Source organism: Sus scrofa, chromosome 5, assembly GCF_054392235.1.
Source record: "Sus scrofa isolate SSC_HxYL_T2T_F1_AM1 chromosome 5, Sscrofa_HxYL_maternal_Yorkshire_Landrace_v2.0, whole genome shotgun sequence".
NCBI lineage: Eukaryota > Metazoa > Chordata > Mammalia > Artiodactyla > Suidae > Sus > Sus scrofa.
This window is the reverse complement of record NC_139387.1, coordinates 3,838,088-3,854,800: the sequence shown is the minus strand read 5'-3', so window position 1 is coordinate 3,854,800 and position 16,713 is coordinate 3,838,088. Positions and strand designations below refer to the sequence as shown.

The 16,713-nt window shown below is 56.5% G+C and overlaps 1 protein-coding gene across 1 annotated transcript in view; it reads left to right on the top strand.

Moving 5' to 3' along the window:
- The window catches only part of FBLN1 (fibulin 1), an 88,874-nt gene that overhangs the window by 46,444 nt on the left and 25,717 nt on the right, over nucleotides 1-16,713 (top strand). Inside the window, exon 15 of the mRNA XM_003125955.7 lies at nucleotides 15,031-15,173. Within this exon, the coding sequence (XP_003126003.3) occupies nucleotides 15,031-15,173 (143 nt within the window). The remainder of the gene's footprint in view (nucleotides 1-15,030; nucleotides 15,174-16,713) is intronic.

The following is a 16,713-nucleotide window of genomic DNA, read 5'->3' as shown; positions in this document are numbered from 1 at the left end:
TAGATGAAACGGGGGGGGGGAAGCCAGATTCCATTCAGCCCAGTGACTGCGCGGACAGCTCGGGAGGTGCTGTGTCCTCAGCTTGTCACTGTGCGTCCACATGTCATTGTGAGCCTGCCCCTCTCAGGCCCCCGGGGTGTCTGCTGGGGTGTCCAGGAACCCCGTTCCTCAAGTGAGGACCCTCTGTCTTGCCACACACGACCCCACCTCTTATCGTATTAGTGCCCCTGGCAGGTGTTTCAGGAAAAGCCCTGCGGTGGGAGCCAATGTCAGGAGCACAGACATGTGTCCCAGGAAGTGCTCAAAGCCACCGCCAGGCTGCCTGGGTGACTCGCCTCCTGAGCCTGCTCCTGCTCCTCCCACCAGAGGGTCAGTGCCAGGCCCCGGCGTCCACTTGCTCACGTCCACAGTTCTGGCTGTCCTGGTGGATTGCCAGAGCGGGAGCCGCTCAGGGGCTTGCTGTCCTTCCCGACATTGGGGTGCTCATCTGCCCCCCCCCCGGTCCCCTCTGGTTCCCCAGCTGCCTTCTAGCTGGTTAGGGGAAGCTGCCCCAGAACTGGGCGTGCAAGGGCACAGCATTCCCAGGAGCCCGTGGGCCCAGCAGCAGCTTGGTGGGCAGGGCTGGTGCCCCCAGAGCCGTGAAGAGAGATCCGTGTCCTCCGTTTGAGGCTGTGTGGCTGTCTGTCCAGATTCCCACACTCCCAGGCCCTTGCCTGTGTCTGGGCTTGAGGTTTCCTGAAGATGGGCTGTTTGCTCTTGGCCTCTAACTCACACACAGCCACGAAAGCCACAGGGGAGGGGGTCCTCCCTCCTCCTAAGCCGGGGTGGGGGCTGGCAGGCTGGCGCTGAGGTTGAAGCCGAAATCGGCCGGATGCAAGTTGTGGAATCCTTGGCTGCACCCGCCCCACCTCGCCAGCCCCCGCTGGTGCCAGGGAAAGTCCTTTACTCATCTGGGGAGATGGTTCATCTCGAGCCCACTACGTGCGGGCATCCGGACAGACAGTGGGCCCGCAAAGACCCCCAACTCCTGCTCTGCACCCAGGAGGAGCGTAGGCAGGAACCACAGTGGCTGCAGAGTGCAGGGACGCTGAGAGGAGGGCCCTGCCCGGCTGGAGGCACAAGGCAGGGATGCCCGGAGGTGGTGATGCTTGAATGAGGAGGGAAGAGGAGTCAGACAGAGAGGGAGGCAGCGGAGGTGGGCTTGGAGTGGGGTGTGGACATGCGTTAAGGGGGAACAGGAGGGTTCCCAGCAAGGAAGCAGAACCGCGTTCTGCTGACAGAGCGGGTGATGCCCCAGGGCCTGGTCTGTCCCATCCCGGGGATGTGTCAGCCTGTCCTCTGGGGGCGGATAAAGTGGGGGCTCCAGCAGTCTCTGTATTAAGGGCAGGAAGCGGGCCCCCACCCACAGTGAAGAGGAGCGGGGAGGAGGAGGCTCCAGGCAGCCCCCCAGGGAAGACCGTTGCCCCGGTGACACACATTCTGCTCGCCAGCACCACCTGGCACCGGAGCAGAGGCCGGGAAGCAAGTGGAGCTGGGGAGGGTGTGAGGGTCCCCTGTGGCTATTCCCAAGCCTAGTGGAGATGCTGTTTCCTTCTGGAACGATCTGGCTTGGGTGTCGGGCTCACTTAGGTTTGCTTCCCAGCCTAGTCCATTCCAGGCCCCTTGACCTTGACTGGGAATAGATCCTGTGAACTTCTTGCTGTAAAGGGGGTGCTGGTATTGCCCCCCTGGGTTCCTGTGGGACGACCTGTGATTGTGGCAGAGCCAACTGCCACACCGCTTGCTGGGTTCAGCCCTGGGAGTGTGGGGAGGCGCCCCAAGGTGTATTGACTGCCAGTTGTTATGGACGGCGGGAAGGTGGGCGGTGGCCCCCGTGTCAGGACCTGACAGTCCTGCTCCTCGGTGCCGTGACCTTGGGTCTTGGCCACCCAGGGCCCCTTCTGTCTCGGTAACACGGCTCTGGCAGCCCCCGCTGGTCACTGCCTTGGGGATTAACAAGGATTAGCGGTAACGAGCTCCAGGTGCCCAGCCCCGAGCCGGCATCCGTGCTTAGGGAACAGTGGTGGCGAGGAGGCTGAGAATTGGCCGCCTCGTTCTCAGAATACAGAGCTTCCTCAGAGCAGCTCCGCAGCTCCGGCTCTGCTGCTGACTATGTGCCCTGTGGGCTGACTGGGACCGGCCAAGGCTAGGGCTGCTCAGCCTTCCCAAGGGAAGACAAGACACGGGCTCCCCAGGGGCTGTGTGGTCCAGGGCCCATTCCTGTTGCGCACAGTGCAGGGCTTGGTTACAATTTCTCCTTTGCTGACACTGCTGAGGAATCAGAGCAGCCAGGAGCCCAGCGTCCGGCACAGGAAGTGGGGGCAGGGCCTGGACTCCCAGGCTGAGGGGCCTCAGGGGGTCTTGTCCTGGCTGCCCCATTTCCATTCAGGAGAGTTACTCTGGGACCACAGGAGCACCCCTAGCCTAGTGTGACATGGGGACAAGGCACTGATGTGGGCAGGACGCAGGCCAAGCTCCAGGTGAGCAGAGGCCAACCTTCCCTCAGCGCTGCGGACAACTCAGCCTGGAGTTTTCTCTTTTATGGGCCTTTTCCTTCTCGGCAAACATCCTTATAAGGAATCTATTACCTGACCTTTAGAAAACAATTTGCAAAATTTAAAAGAGCTGTATTAGAGGAGTTCCCCTTGTGGCTCAGCTCTAATGAACTTGATCTGTATCCATGAGGATGCAAGTTCGATCCCTGGCCTCGCTCCGTGGGTTAAGGATCCGGCGTTGCCGTGAGCTGTGGGGTAGGTCATTGACATGCCTTGGATCAGGCATTGCTGTGGCTGTGGTGTAGACCAGCAGCTGTAGCTAGATTCGACTCCCAGCCTGGGAACCTCCATATGCCGCGGGTGCGGCCCTGAAAAGAGAAAAAGAAAAAAACAGAGCTGTTTGAGAAAGAAACGAGCGGCCAGCCCTTCAGTGGTTAACACGCAGGAAGCCTTGACAGGCAGGATTTGAGGGTCTCTGTCTCTGTCCCTGTCCCTGTCCCTCTCCGGCCAGTCCTCTCTCTCTGCTCGCAGCCGCTTTCTGGCCAGTCTCCCAGGTGGCCGAGGGTGGTAACTGGAGCATGACCCAGCAGGCTGGGCCGCAAACCACAGGCCTGGGCCTCACGGACCGGCCGGGCTGTTAAGATGCTGACCACACAATTCCCTCCGACCCACCGGAGGAATGTGCCGGGTCCTGGAGCGGAGACGGGGCCAAAAACATCCTCCTCACCCCACCAGTGGTCTGGGAAGGCAGAGCCGGGCTGAGCGGCCTTGCTTGGCGCGGCTCCCGGCCCCAGGGTGTGATGCTGGTGGACACAGCGGGTGGAGCCCTGCCCTGGCCGGTTCCTGGGGCTTGTGTCCAGAAGAGCGGCCAGGATGACGGGAGCACGAAAGTCGGGGAACTGCCAGCAGACGGCCTGGGGGCGGCCGGAACGCTGTGCCTCCCAGGAGAAGGGACCCCGCCGGAGGACCCTGTTTGCCTCTGGTGTGGGGCGCCTTGCAGCAGATGCGTTTTCATGGAACTTGGGGTGTCCTGATCAAATTTGTTGAACTGAAACATTGGGGCGTGTTGTTGTGTCACGTGAGTTGAGATGGAAACCGAGGTGTCGGGTCCCAGGGGCCCAGGGCTCCCCTGCTCTGGAGGAAATGCAGCCGCGGCAGCCCCTCCCCGGCCCAGACCCCCGGGCACCGAGACTTCCGTGCCATCCCCAGCCGGACAGCCAGCCTCCCGGCTGCGGTTGGTTTGCTCTCTGGGCTGTTTCAGCAAGTAGGGGTGGAGCAGGATAGGCCGGTCGGAGCCGGGACGGGGCCATGCTGGTTTGTGCACATGAAGAAAGCACATGGTAGGCGTCCAGCTGGTGCTGCTGCTGGGAGAAAAAGCCAAAGAGCCACGCTCCTGCCCTGGGGACGTGAGTGTCCCGAAGGAGCCAGGCCCAGAAATGCCCAGAGTGAGGAAAGGCTTTGGGGGGCTCCAGTTAACGACTCTGTGGGTTTGGGGGCAGGGAGCTCATCGAAGAGGAAGACGTGGCCCGCTCTCGGGTGTGCGATGGCCGCGGGGGCTGTACCAGAACCTCGCACACCGCTCACGCCCCCTGCCTTCCACGCATGCGCACGCGGGGTTCGTCCCCTGGCAATAGCCAACCCCTGGCCTTGCACGTGGGAGATGGGGGAAAACCGAAGGCACATGAAGGGGACTCTAGCGCCACCTGCTGGCCAGACCCCCAGGCCCTTCCTGAAGCAGCTGGAGCGGGGTGTGTGTGGGGGGTGCGTGCGTGTGTGGGTGTGCGCGTGTGTGGGTGTGTGTGTGTGTGTACAGTCTTTGGAGTGAGACAAGCTGACCTTGCCTCTGCCAGTTAGCACAGACTGTGAGGTCCTGGGGAAGTCCCGTGTCCTCACCGAGCTTCGGTCTTCCGGTCAGTAGAATAAGGACGGTGAGGGCAGCTTGGCAGAGGAGAAGCCCCGATGTACCCAGCACGAGGCCAGGCACCGTCCCGCGGTCTCTCCCCAGTCGCCGGGCACACTCTTATTTGGCCTGGACCTGGGTGTCTCTGGGGGTGGGCGCCCCTCAGCAGCCCCGATGCCTGCCTTCTTTCCTATCACTGCCTCTGCCTCTGGGCCCTGCTCTTCTCATGCAGGAGCCTCCTCCTCGGGGTTCCTGCCCCTCGCGTGCCTTTACTAGTGTGGAGCTCATTCCGAGGGCTGTCCTTTCTAAGAGCTCCGAGTGGCCCATGGCCAAGTAGCTGAAAGGATTCCTGTGAGTCCTGATAGAGAGCCTGGGCCCAGGACGTAAAGAGACGGCGCTCACAATAAGTGCCAAGTGTCAAATACGTCCTCCTCACCCAACGTGAGGCATGCAAACGTAGAAAGTGGAAGGGGAGATTGGACAGGAGGCCGGGACAGTTGATGCTCCGGACTGGAGAATCCAGCTCAGTCCAGACGGCGGGACGTCCCGGGGTGAGCGCGCTCAGGTCCTGTGGGTCTCTGCGCCTTGACTCCTCCGCTTCTCAGGCGCCGCCTTCAGAGGGTGATGGGCCCTATTCTTATCACCTCGTGGCAAGTGAGACCCTGTCCCCATCCTGTCCCAGGAAGTGAGACCCCTTCACAGGACGTGAGAAGCTGTCCCATCCCGGCTGCCAGCCCTGGCTGGCCCTGCGGTCACAGACAGGACGGGCCTAGAGCACAGGGCTTAGAGAGGGAGGGGAACAGACCTCGCCGCCTGCGCGCAGGTCTGGCTTCCTCGGGCGCTCTCTCGGTGGCCCCGGGAAGGCCGCTGACTTGCCCTCAGCCCACCCTCCCAGCGCCGGCGCGGTCACACCAGCACATGCGTCGGGACGGCCAGCCAAGCGCTCGGGGACGGCCGCAGCCCTGCTGGCTGGTGCGGAGGCGATCACGTCGGGGGGGGGTCGCCCCCGAGAGCCACCGCAAGCCCTGTGCAGCCCAGACCACTGTCTGGGCGAGGAGCCAGGAGCCTGGACGCCACTCAGGGGCCAGGGTGTGCCCGGTGAGGACAGCCCGGGGTGGGGCTCTGCCCGCGAGGAGGGGACACACCTCACTCCAGGCACGACCCTTGACCCCAGCCACCCAGCGCCCCCCCGAGGGTGTTGGAAGAGGCTGGTGCCTGAGTCCGCGGCCCGGAGGTCCCCGGCCCCTCCCACAGGTGAGTGAGGGGTGCGCTTCCCGTTGGCTGATTGGCCAGAGGGCGGCGGGAGGCCCCGCCCAGCGAGCCCCCGCTCCCCTGCCCTGCTCTGTTATTTCTCCGCTTGCTGAACCGGCCCTAACCCTCGTCTTGTCTCTCTGTCCACTTTTCTTGCAGCCGCTGCGAGCGCTTGCCTTGCCATGAGAATCAGGAGTGCCCCAAGCTGCCTCTGCGAATAACCTACTACCACCTCTCTTTCCCCACCAACATCCAAGTGCCCGCCGTGGTTTTCCGCATGGGCCCCTCCAGTGCCGTCCCCGGGGACAGCATGCAGCTGGCCATCACCGGCGGCAATGAGGAGGGCTTTTTCACCACCCAGAAGGTGAACCACCACAGCGGGGTGGTGGCCCTCACCAAGCCCGTCCCCGAGCCCAGGGACTTGCTGCTCACCGTCAGAATGGACCTCTATCGCCACGGCACCGTCAGCTCCTTTGTGGCCAAGCTTTACATCTTTGTGTCCGCAGAGCTCTGAGCACTCGCTTTGGGCCGTGGCGGGGCCGGGGTGGGGGGGGCTCCCTCTTGTTGCTTTCCTCGCCCTCCCCTCCGGGATTTGAATAAAGTTTTAGCGGGAGATCGCACCCAGCATGGCTGGCGGGCGTGCCTTGGTTTTATTTGGCGCGGTCAGGAGTCTCTGCCGCTGTGACCCCCTCGGCCTGGAGCCCCCAGGGTGACCCAGGAGTGTTTTCGGTGAGGGGTGTGCGCCTGGGAGCCCCGTTGATGGGAGTCGCCAGGGGGCCCCAGTGAGGGAGAACGAGCTGGCTCCGGGGTTTATCTTGAGCTGATTCTCTCTCCTCCACTTGGGTTGAGCCCAGAGGACGAGGTGACGGTAACAAGTGGAGTTCCATCCCCCCCTCACTCCACGGATGTGGAATTCGAGGCCCAGAGAAGGGGGCTCGGGCTCGGTCAAGCGTCCGTGGCCTGTCTGTGGTCCAGCCGAGCCTCCTGGCACCAGCTTGGTTTTCGTGTTGTATCACCAGGACCTGAGGCTTTAAACGAGACCAAAAAGCTGTCTCTTGAGACTCAAGCCTCTGGTTCTGTTTGTCTGGATGGGAAGCCCGAACCTGTGGAGGGAAACCCTGAGCACAGTTGCAGCATCCAAAGTTGCAGCATCTTGTGAGCAGCCCTGACCTGAGTGAGGTCTGTCCCCTGCACTGGTACCAGGAGGAGGCAGAGGAGGGCATCGTGAGTGTGTCCGTCCTGCCATGCGTTACTGCCCATCCTGTGAGGCAGGCGTGCCGGCCCCAGAGAGGCTCAGTGCGGGTGAGTGATTCTCAAGATCACACAGTGTGTATTTGAACCTCGGGTTGCTGACTCTACAGCTTGGACTCTTCCCTTCTGTCACAATACCGCCCACGAGGGCCTCGATCCGTCTGCCTCTCCTCATCTCTCCCACCGTGATCCCAGCCAAGCCTCCAGCGTGCTTTTCGAGGCCCCGCTTGCTTTAGTCCATGTGTCCATCTTCAGCCCGACCTCGGATGCTTTACCCCTTGCTGGTTTGCCCTGAGCCACACCGCTGAGCTCTTGGCTGCCTCAGGCCCTTTGCACGTGCTTTTGCGCCCTTGGCCTGAATGTTGGCTAAACCTCAGCCTGTGGGCCCCTATCTCCGAGGGGCCTTCCTTGACAACCTTGTGTTTCCTCTGTCAGCCTTCCGCACACAGCCCTGCCTTTGTGATGCGCGTCGCAGTCTGCGGGGCCCGCTGATCTGTGTTCACCTTCGTCTCCCCACATCCGAAGTCTCTGTGCAGGCCCGGGCCAACTCTGTCCCACTCAGTGCTGTGTCCCTAGCTCCTGGCAGTGCCTAGCACACAGTAGGTGCCCTTCCCATGTCTGTCGAGGGACTGGACGACTTCCTGCCAACATTGCTTTATGTGCCTGTCATTTCTGTGGCTTCTGATGCTGTTTTCCAGCAGAAACATGAGGGCAAGGCAGAAAGTCGGAGGACTCAAGTAAAAGATACTGGAGAATCCTAAGGTCCTGCCTGCAAGGACATGGAAGGAAGGTGGGGAAGGGCTGTCCAGTAGAGACGGTGGATTTCCAGTTAACTCTATGGCTTGTGCCCTGTGACAGAGGCAGCAGGTACTTGCCATGGCAGCATACACGTGCTTCCAGCCACTCATCTGCAAGCTCCTCGTTGTCTCCCAGACTCCCCTCTGAGCTCTCTGGTCTGGACCAGCTTCCAGAATCCCATTATCCGAGGGCCTTTCAGAAGGATGAGTCTGATTATGTCTATACCTTCTTTAGAACCTTCTGTGGTTCTTGTACTAGAAGTTGAAGCCCAACTCCCTGGGATGGCATTCGAGGCCCTGCCAGCTCCAGCCTCTGTGCATCTTTGCAGCTGTGTCTCCCTCCTGCTCCCTGTTCTGGCTCACCCCTTCGCTCATGTCTGGTCACACAGGGCTCTTGCTTTTCTCCGAATGTGCTTTCTCCTGGCTTTAGCACGTGCCATGCCACCCTCCTGCAAACTGCCACTCTCCCTGGAGACGTAGCGTAAAAGTCACCTCCTCAGTGAAGCCCTTCCTGAATCTGAGCTTTTCTAGTGCTGGGCGTACTCCATCAGAGCAGTTACCCTGGCATTTGCTGTTGTTGCTTTGTATCATTCCCACTGCTCTGGGGCCTTTTTGACGGCAGGGGTTGGATCTGTATATTCTCTGCGTTGCTTTCAGAATGTTCAGCCTGTCAAAGGAACGCAGTAAACATCTGAATAAACGTATGGATGGAGGGGGATGGATGGATGGATAGATGGATGGATGCGGGATGGATAAATGAGGGATGGATGGTTGGATGGAGAGGTAATGGATGAATGGATGAAGAATGGATAAATGATGGATGGATGGATGAAGGATGGATGATGGATGGATGGATGAAGGATGGATGGTTGGATAGGAAATAGTTGGATGAATGGATGAAGAATGGATGGATGGATGGATGGTGGATGGATGGGTAGATGATGGATGGATGATGGATGCAGGATGGATGGTTGGATGGATGAATGAATGGAGGTTGGAAGACTGAAGGGTGGGTGGATGGATGGTATTTTCAAGGCTTAGTTCATATACCACCTATTCTGTGAAATCAGCAGGGCACTGCAAGGACTCACGACTGTATTCAGTTGTTCTTTCAGCATGGTCCAGATTACTAGGCTAGAGGAGCACTTTTTTCCAAAGGGGTGTTAAGATGGGAGAAAAATTCCCAGGGGCTTTATAAGCCATTCACGAACCATATATGGCTGGCCAGAATCTCTCTACAGCATTACCACCAACTGCCTATCCAGTTTGGCTTGTACAATCCCTTGCTTGTGGAGCACCCTACCTCGTAAAGTGTCCTGCTCCATTTTAGGGCACCTCTGGTGTTTCTGTGTGTACCTGAGTGCACACGTGGGGGGTGATAGCTGAATTACCTGAATGCTCGCCTCCCGCAGTCCCTTGAGGCTCCATCGTGGTATCCAGTATCAGTCTGCTGAGGTCACGCGGTGCAGAAAAACCAAACCAGGCCAACCAACCAAACAGACAAAAACAAGAGTTTGAATGTCCACCTTGCTGTTTGCTAGTTCTGTGACCTTGAATGTGTCATTGCCTTTCCGAGCTTCAAGGCCCATGTTGTGGATTATTTTGAAAATAACGTGAAGTTACTTAGGCGCAAGGCAGCGTGTGGCGTCTGGCAGGCAGCCAGGAAGTGTTGGCTTCTCCATTTATTGGAAGGTACTTGAATGTTCATTTGGATCTCGATTTAAATGAGGAATGGGAGTTCCTGCTGCGGCACAGTGGGTTAAGAATGTGCAACAACTTGGGTCACTGCAGAGGTGCGGGTTCAATCCCCCGCCCTGCGCAGCAGCTTAAAGGATCCCGCATTGCCACAGCTGCGGCTTGGATTCTCTTCCTGGCCAGGGAACCTGCATATGCTGGGGGTGCAACCATAAAATAAATTAATTCATTAATGGGGAATAAAAGTTCAGAGAATTTGTAGAGCTGCCATCACTTCCAACTCCTGGACCTGGGCGTGCGTTTCTGACTGTCACTGTGCTAAACCAAGCTCCCCGGGTGAGGGATAGTTAGGGTCATTGTTATTATAACAATAAAAATAATGACAGTGATGACACTGCTTTCTGTGGACCAGGCACTGTTCTAAGCACTTAAATAACCTCCGCAAAGCCTTGTGAGCAAAGTACCGTTGTGACCCCATTTCACGGTGAAGACACGGAGATAGCGTGACTACCTGACCCAGAGCCCCAGCCCTGGTGTAAGGTGGGGCCATGCTCTAAATCCAGGCAGCCTGGCTCCAGGGTTGGTTCTCAGAAGCCCTGCCCCATGCTGCGAAGAGGGCAGGATTCCTGGGATTAGTCTCTGCTTGTCAGATATTCAGAAAGCTCCTCAGACCAGCGCTGTTCTAAAATTCCCAAGTGAAAAACAAGGCAGTTTATTAGCTAAGGAAGGAGGCAGTGCAGTGTAGCGGAAAAAGCCGGGACACTTACATGAGAAGACGTGTGCCAGCTGTCAGGCACTGTGGTCAGGGAAGATGCTGCCGTGTGGTTTTTGAAGTTCTCTGGATCCCAAGCAAAAAGCACCCGGAATGAGATAAGACTTTTTTTTACTCCACGGAAAACATTTTCGGCTAAACAAGATGACACAGTGTCCCCATGAACCCCCAAATATTGTTCATGCCACCTGCGTCGTGTTGGCATCCGTGCAAGAGAGAGCTGTGGGAAAACCCCAGAGCAGTCAGCACGTAGCCCCTAGAAAGCACGGCAGACCAGCCCGAGAACAGACCCGGAGGCATCTTACTCATTCCAGTGGCCAGTAGTAGAGGGAGCTCAGGGCAGGATGGAAGGGATGGAGTGCCTAGCCTGGAAGACCTTTTTATTATTTTTATTACTATTGTTATTATTATTTTGGCCATTCCCACAGCATGCAAAAGTTCCCGGGACAGAGATCAAACTTCTACCCCAGCAGTGACCCCCAAGCCACAGCAGTGACAATGCTGGATCCTTAACCCTCTGAGCCACACGGGAACACCAAGGACCTTTGAAAACTGAGCCATCAGGCCTTCTCTGAAGGTCAGGATCTCACACTAAGGAGAAACTGCTAGAAATGAAGTAGAGAATTGAGTGGGAAAGAGAGAGTAGAGACTCTGGAAAAGGAAGGTCCTGAGAGCAGGCTGCCAAAAACAAAGACGAGGGAGCTCCGAGAAACCACTGGAAACCGCACCTCTTCCTCAAATTCCAGGAAAGCTAATTTTACATAAAAATGATCAAGCAGGAGTTCCCGCTGTGGTGCAATGGGATCAGCGCCATCTCTGGAGCCCTGGGATGCAGGTTTAAAGGACCCGGTGTTGCCGCAGCTTTGGCGTAGGTTGAAAGTGAGGCTAAGATCTGATCTCTGGCCTGGGAACTCCATGTGCCACAGGGAGGCCAAAAAAGAAGAAAAGAAAAGAAAAGAAAAAAAAAAAAAAAAGATCAACCAAAATGTATCAAGGTGAAATCTCATATGAAGTTATTGTAGGAAAAAATGGAATAAAGAACAGAAGGATTAGCCAAAAAAGGAGGGGGAAAAAAAAAAAAAAAAGAACAGCGTGACATCCACTAGAAAGTACACCAGAAAGACTAGATCAAAACTGTGACCTGTGGGAGTTCCTGTTGGGGCTCAGCAGGTTAAGAACCCGACTGGTATCCAAGAGGATGGGGGTTCAGTCCCTGGCCTTGCTTAGTGGGTTAAGCATCCAGCATTGCTGAGAGCTGTGGTGTAGGTCGCAGGCGCGGCTCAGATCTGGTGTTACTGTGGCTGTGTGTCACTAGGGCGGCAGCTGCAGCTCTCATTCGACCTCTAGGCTGGGAACTTCCATATGCCCTAAAAAGACCTAAATAAATAAATAAATACATTTTTAAAAATAAAAATTGTAGATAGAATAGGGGGAACAGATCCAAAAAATTATTAAGTGTCAGTGATGGTAATTTTAGCATTGTTATTCTGAGACTGCTGGGTCAATATAGAGAATAAATTAGATAAATAATTACGGGATAGCCTGTCTTCTCCTGTGAACCAGGATTTTGATATGGAAAAAAAGGAGATTTAGAGAGTTCCCTGGTGGCCTAGTGGTTACGGATTTGCTGTTGTCATTGCTGTGGTGTGGGTCTGATCCTTGGCCTGGGAACTTCCACATGCCATGGGAGCAGCCAAAAAAAAAAAAAAAGAGAGAGAGAGACATTTCTTTTGTATGTAGGGGAGATTAATTTTTTTTAAATGTATAGTTCTTGTTTTGAATTGTAGCTATCAGTATGAACTCATGATGTATTTTATTTTTGAACATGCCCACAGAAGAGGCCTGGAAGCAAGGACCAGCTCAGGAGCACTGAGCAGTCCTGGTATCCAGATTGTGGTTGAAATACCCTTTTGCACTAAAACACAAAACCAAACCGAAACACAAACCCAGGACTTGTTGGAGAAATAGCTGGGGCATAAAGTATAAGACGAGACTGGACCACCTTGTCAGACCAGAGAGCAGGAAGCTATCAGAGGTTCCTAGGGCCCCAGCACGAGCATTCAGCGGCCAATCTGGTTTTTTCTGTGGCCAAAGATGGGAAAACTTGAGCTCCAACAAGGGATAATAAGTGCAATGGATTGAAATTCATCAAATAGTTTAAAGCTATGAGTTCATACTGATACTTTTATTTATGTATTTATTTTGGCTGTGCCCATGGCACGCAGAAGTTCCCAGCCCAGGGATCAAACTTGTGCCACAGCAGCAGCCTGAGCCACAGCAGTAACAATGCCAGATCCTTTAACTGCTGGGCCAAAAGGGAACTCCTATGATGATTTTTTAAAACATCAACTGGGAGTTCCCATTGTGCCTCAGTGGGTTAAGAACCTGGCATGGTGTCCGTGAGGATATGGGTTCGATTTCTGGCCTTCTTCAGTGTGCTAAGGATCCAGTGTTTCCATGGCTATGGCGTAGGCCTGCAGCTGCAGCTCCATTTCAACCCCTAGCCCGGAAACTTCCATATGCTGCAGGTGCGGCCGAAAAAAAAAAATAAATAAAGGGAAAAAATTTTAAAAGTCAACTAATAACCTCTGAATGCTGATAGCAACCTTCGGGTCAATGCAGATAAACAATCAAGCAGTGATCTTGCTTTTCCTCTATGAACTATGCCCCCTGGTAGCCAGAGAGTATGAGGGGAAGCATCTCTTTACAGAAGTAGTCAAACTACTAAGTGAAAAAGAAATTATAGAGTCAAACTCCAGCATGGCTCGATCCATGATAAACCAGCAGATCTGGGCCCTGAGAATTAGCAGCTGATGACATCACAGAAAGGAGACGCAGACACCACGTGCATCCCCTCCCCATGGAAGACTCACCATCGACTATCATTTTTCCGAAGGCCCTGGGTCTGCATCTGATCAGGTGTCTGGATCCAGCTCCCAACGTGCCAGGAATGCTGAGGACAGAGGCTCGGGCGAGGCTGCACCAGGAGGACGCGGTCAGCACGCCCAGGTCTAGGAAGCGCTATGGCTCACCTGTTTGCTTCCTTAACAGATAAACTGTGTGGACGATGAAGGGGTGGGGAGGACACCTGTGGGTTAGAAAGGACTTTCAAAAGGTATAACAGATGACAGACTTTTTAGTGGAAACGTTTAACATGCCTGTGTCTGGCAAGGCACACCTGTGTGATGCCACACAAAGGAACCCAGGTAGGCGATTTCTAGGAGAGTGGGGACAGGGGTTACTTTGGGGACGCCCAAGGGGGTTGAGATGGGTCCAGGACACATGCAGGGACCTCAGGTGGCAGGGGAAGATCTTTTTTTCTTTAGAAAAAAATTTTTTTTGTCCTTTTTTTTCCATAGGGCCACACCCACAGATATGGAAGTTCCCAGGCTAGGGATCCAATCGGAGCTGCAGCCACCTGCCTACGCCACAGCCACAGCCACGCCAGATCCAAGCCACGTCTGTGACCTTTACCACAGCTCACGGCAACGCCAGATCCTTAACCCACTGAGCGAGGCCAGGGATCGAACCTGTGTCCTCATGGATGCTAGTTGGGTTCGTCAACCGCTGAGCCACAGTGGGAGCTCCTTGTATTTTTTTTTTCTTTAATAAATTTTATTGGAGCAGCGTTGACTTACAAAGTTGTGTTAGTTTTAGGTGTACAGCAAGGTAAATCAGTTATATGTATACACATGTATCCGTTCCTTTTCAGTTCTTTTCCCATGTAGGTTATGTGAGTAGATTACCCTGTGCTATACATCAGGTCCTAGTCACCCACCTATTCTCTAGACAGGAGTGTGGACGTGTCAGTCTCAACCCCCAACTGATCCCTCCCCCACCACGTCTCCCCTTTGGTAACCAGAAACTTGGTTTCAAAAATCTCTGAAGTTCCTGTCATGGTGCAGTGGAAACGAATCTGATTGGGAACTATGAGGTTGCGGGTTCGACCCCTGGCCTCGCTCAGTGGGTTAAGGATCCAGCATTGTCGCGAGCTGTGGTGTAGGTCACAGACGTGGCTCGGATTCTGCGTTGCTGTGGCTGTGGTGGCGGCCGGTGGCTACAGCTCCGATTGGACCCCTAGCCTGGGAACCTCCATATGCCGCAGGTGCAGCCCTGAAAAAAAAAAAAAATCTTTATGAGTTGGAGATCTCTTTCTTGCCCTGAGTGCTGATTATAAAGTGCTTGGCCTTAAAATACTCATTCATCTGTCCCTTTGTCTTGTGTAGCTCTTGCATTTATGTTGTATTTTATGCCGAAGAGGTTTATAAAATACACCCAGACCTGTAACAAACGTATGTCCCTTCTTCCTCCCCATCTGTCCCGTGACGGGCTTTGACTGCTTCGTGCTGGGCACTGAGCTGGGGGCTTTATAACCACACCCTCAGTTATTAGCCCTGCCACCCACCTGACCCGGGGCCCCAAGGAAGGCGGGACCCTGTCTCCCGCGTTTGCTTTGGTGTCCCTGGCTCCTGGCACCCAGCAGATACTCAAGACACCCTGGTTGAGCAAGCGAATGAACGAATTTGATTGCCGTTGGAGAACCTGAAGCTCAGTTTATGTCGTTGGCCAAGAGCAAAGTTCTGCTCATCCTGGCCAGGGCAGACGGAACCTGGGGCACGTGGTGGGTGTTTGTTTGGTCCAGTTTGCAGGAAGGGCCAGGAGGCTGCCCCACGGAGCAGCTGGGCTCTGGAGGCCAGGCGGGTCTCCGACGGAGCCGTCTCGGGGAGCGGTGCTCCTGCCCCGCCACCTGCACCTCCTGCCTGGACGCCAGTCTCTGGGGGGCGTGGTGGCCCCAGCTTTGCTCCCCCCCTTATGCTGTGGTCCCCTCAGGCTCCGCCAGGAGAAGACGGACACCATCCGGTGCATCAAGTCCTGCCGCCCCAACGACGTCACCTGCGTGCTGGCCCCGGTGCACACCATCTCCCACACCGTCGTCTCGCTGCCCACCTTCCGCGAGTTCACCCGCCCTGAAGGTGAGTGGCCGCTCCCACGGCCTGGGACGGGCCGTCGCCTGGGTAAGCTTCCCGGCCAGGCAACCCCCTTGCCAGAGCTGAGAGCTTGGCCTGAAGGAGCCCCTCCTTGGTGAGATGTGGCTTTGGGGTTTGGAAGGTACAGCCCTCCCTGCCTCTGCATCTCCTCCGTGTCCCCAGACCACCCAGCAGCGTGCCAGCCCGTCCCTGGGTCTCTCAGTTCAGGGCAGGTGTGGGGGCAGGGGGGTCTCTTAGGGATAACAGTCGTTCAGCAACTAGCTACCAAGTGTCGATTCTGTGCCGAGCACGGGGGCATCAGGGAGGGCCTCCAGGAGGCAGTGACTCCCCTCTGGGAGCTCATCTAGGGCAATTGGGGAGCCAGGAGGCAGGAGGGTGCCAGGCAGAGCAGATCACCTCCCGAAAGGCCTGCTGGTACGTGAGGAGTGTGGACCTTTGAGGAAGGAAGCGAGTTTTTCTGGCTGGAGTGGTAGAGGCTTGGCAAGAGGTGAGCCAAGGGTAGGTGGGGGCCTGCACTTGGAACTGAGGCTTCAAGTCCAAGGCTTTGGGAGCCAGTAGTGGGTTGCAGCTGATGCTCTTTGCAGCATCACCCTGGAGATGGGGACAGATGGGCTGGCGCGGCTAGACTGGCTCCAAGAGCCCAGCAGTCAAGCAGTCAGTGTGCCCGCTTCGCCCCTACCCCCACAGGCAGCTCCCAGCCTGCAGTGTAGACCTGCCATCACAGCCCTCTTTTCACACCAGTGGGGCCCGGGCAGGCAGCGATGAAATGGGGTGCTGCTCTGTACGCCTCGCCTTGGGGTGTGCAGCCTGCAGGCCAGGGCTGGTGTGGGGCACAGCGCTAACAGGGAGCCCCTGGCCTTCTCAGGGAAGACAGACCGTTTGCCCTTTGCCTACACGCCGAGTGCAACAGGGTCCTCAGGTGATGCGGGAGCCCGTGCCAAGACACAGCACCTGGCCGCTGGGGTGGGAGGGCAGGAGAGGTGCCCCAGGGATGTGGTTGCCTGCAGGAGCCGGTGGCCCTGGCCCCTAGCCGCCAGTTTGTTCCTCTAGAAAAGGCGAGGCACAGAATCTTTGCAGCATGGCCCAGACTTGGGTCCGAGAAAATCCCTGAGTGCGATTTGCCTTGTGCAGGATGGCGGTTCCACTGAACCACACACGAATCCCTCCCAAATCCCTAACCCGGTTTTGTGTCTCCACCGTGTGTCCCCCCACCCCGCCCCCCACCCATGCGGGCCTATAATTGGTTGTGTCGGGAGTGGGCGTGGTTAGGGACACCTGTCAGCCTCTTGGGCCCAGGAAATCCAGACCTTGACCTTTGGTGATGGGCGGACCCTTGCTGGGCACTTCCTTCACGTCTCAGGTGAGGAAGCTGAGGCCCAGAGAAAGGACGCCCCCGAGATCGCACAGAGAGGGGGTGCTCCTGGCCGAGGGCAGCCAGCCGACCTGGTGTCGGGTGGTCCGGGAGAGGGACCCAGCCACCAGACTGCCCGGCCCGGCCTGGGCAGTGGCTTGTCTGACCCTCGTC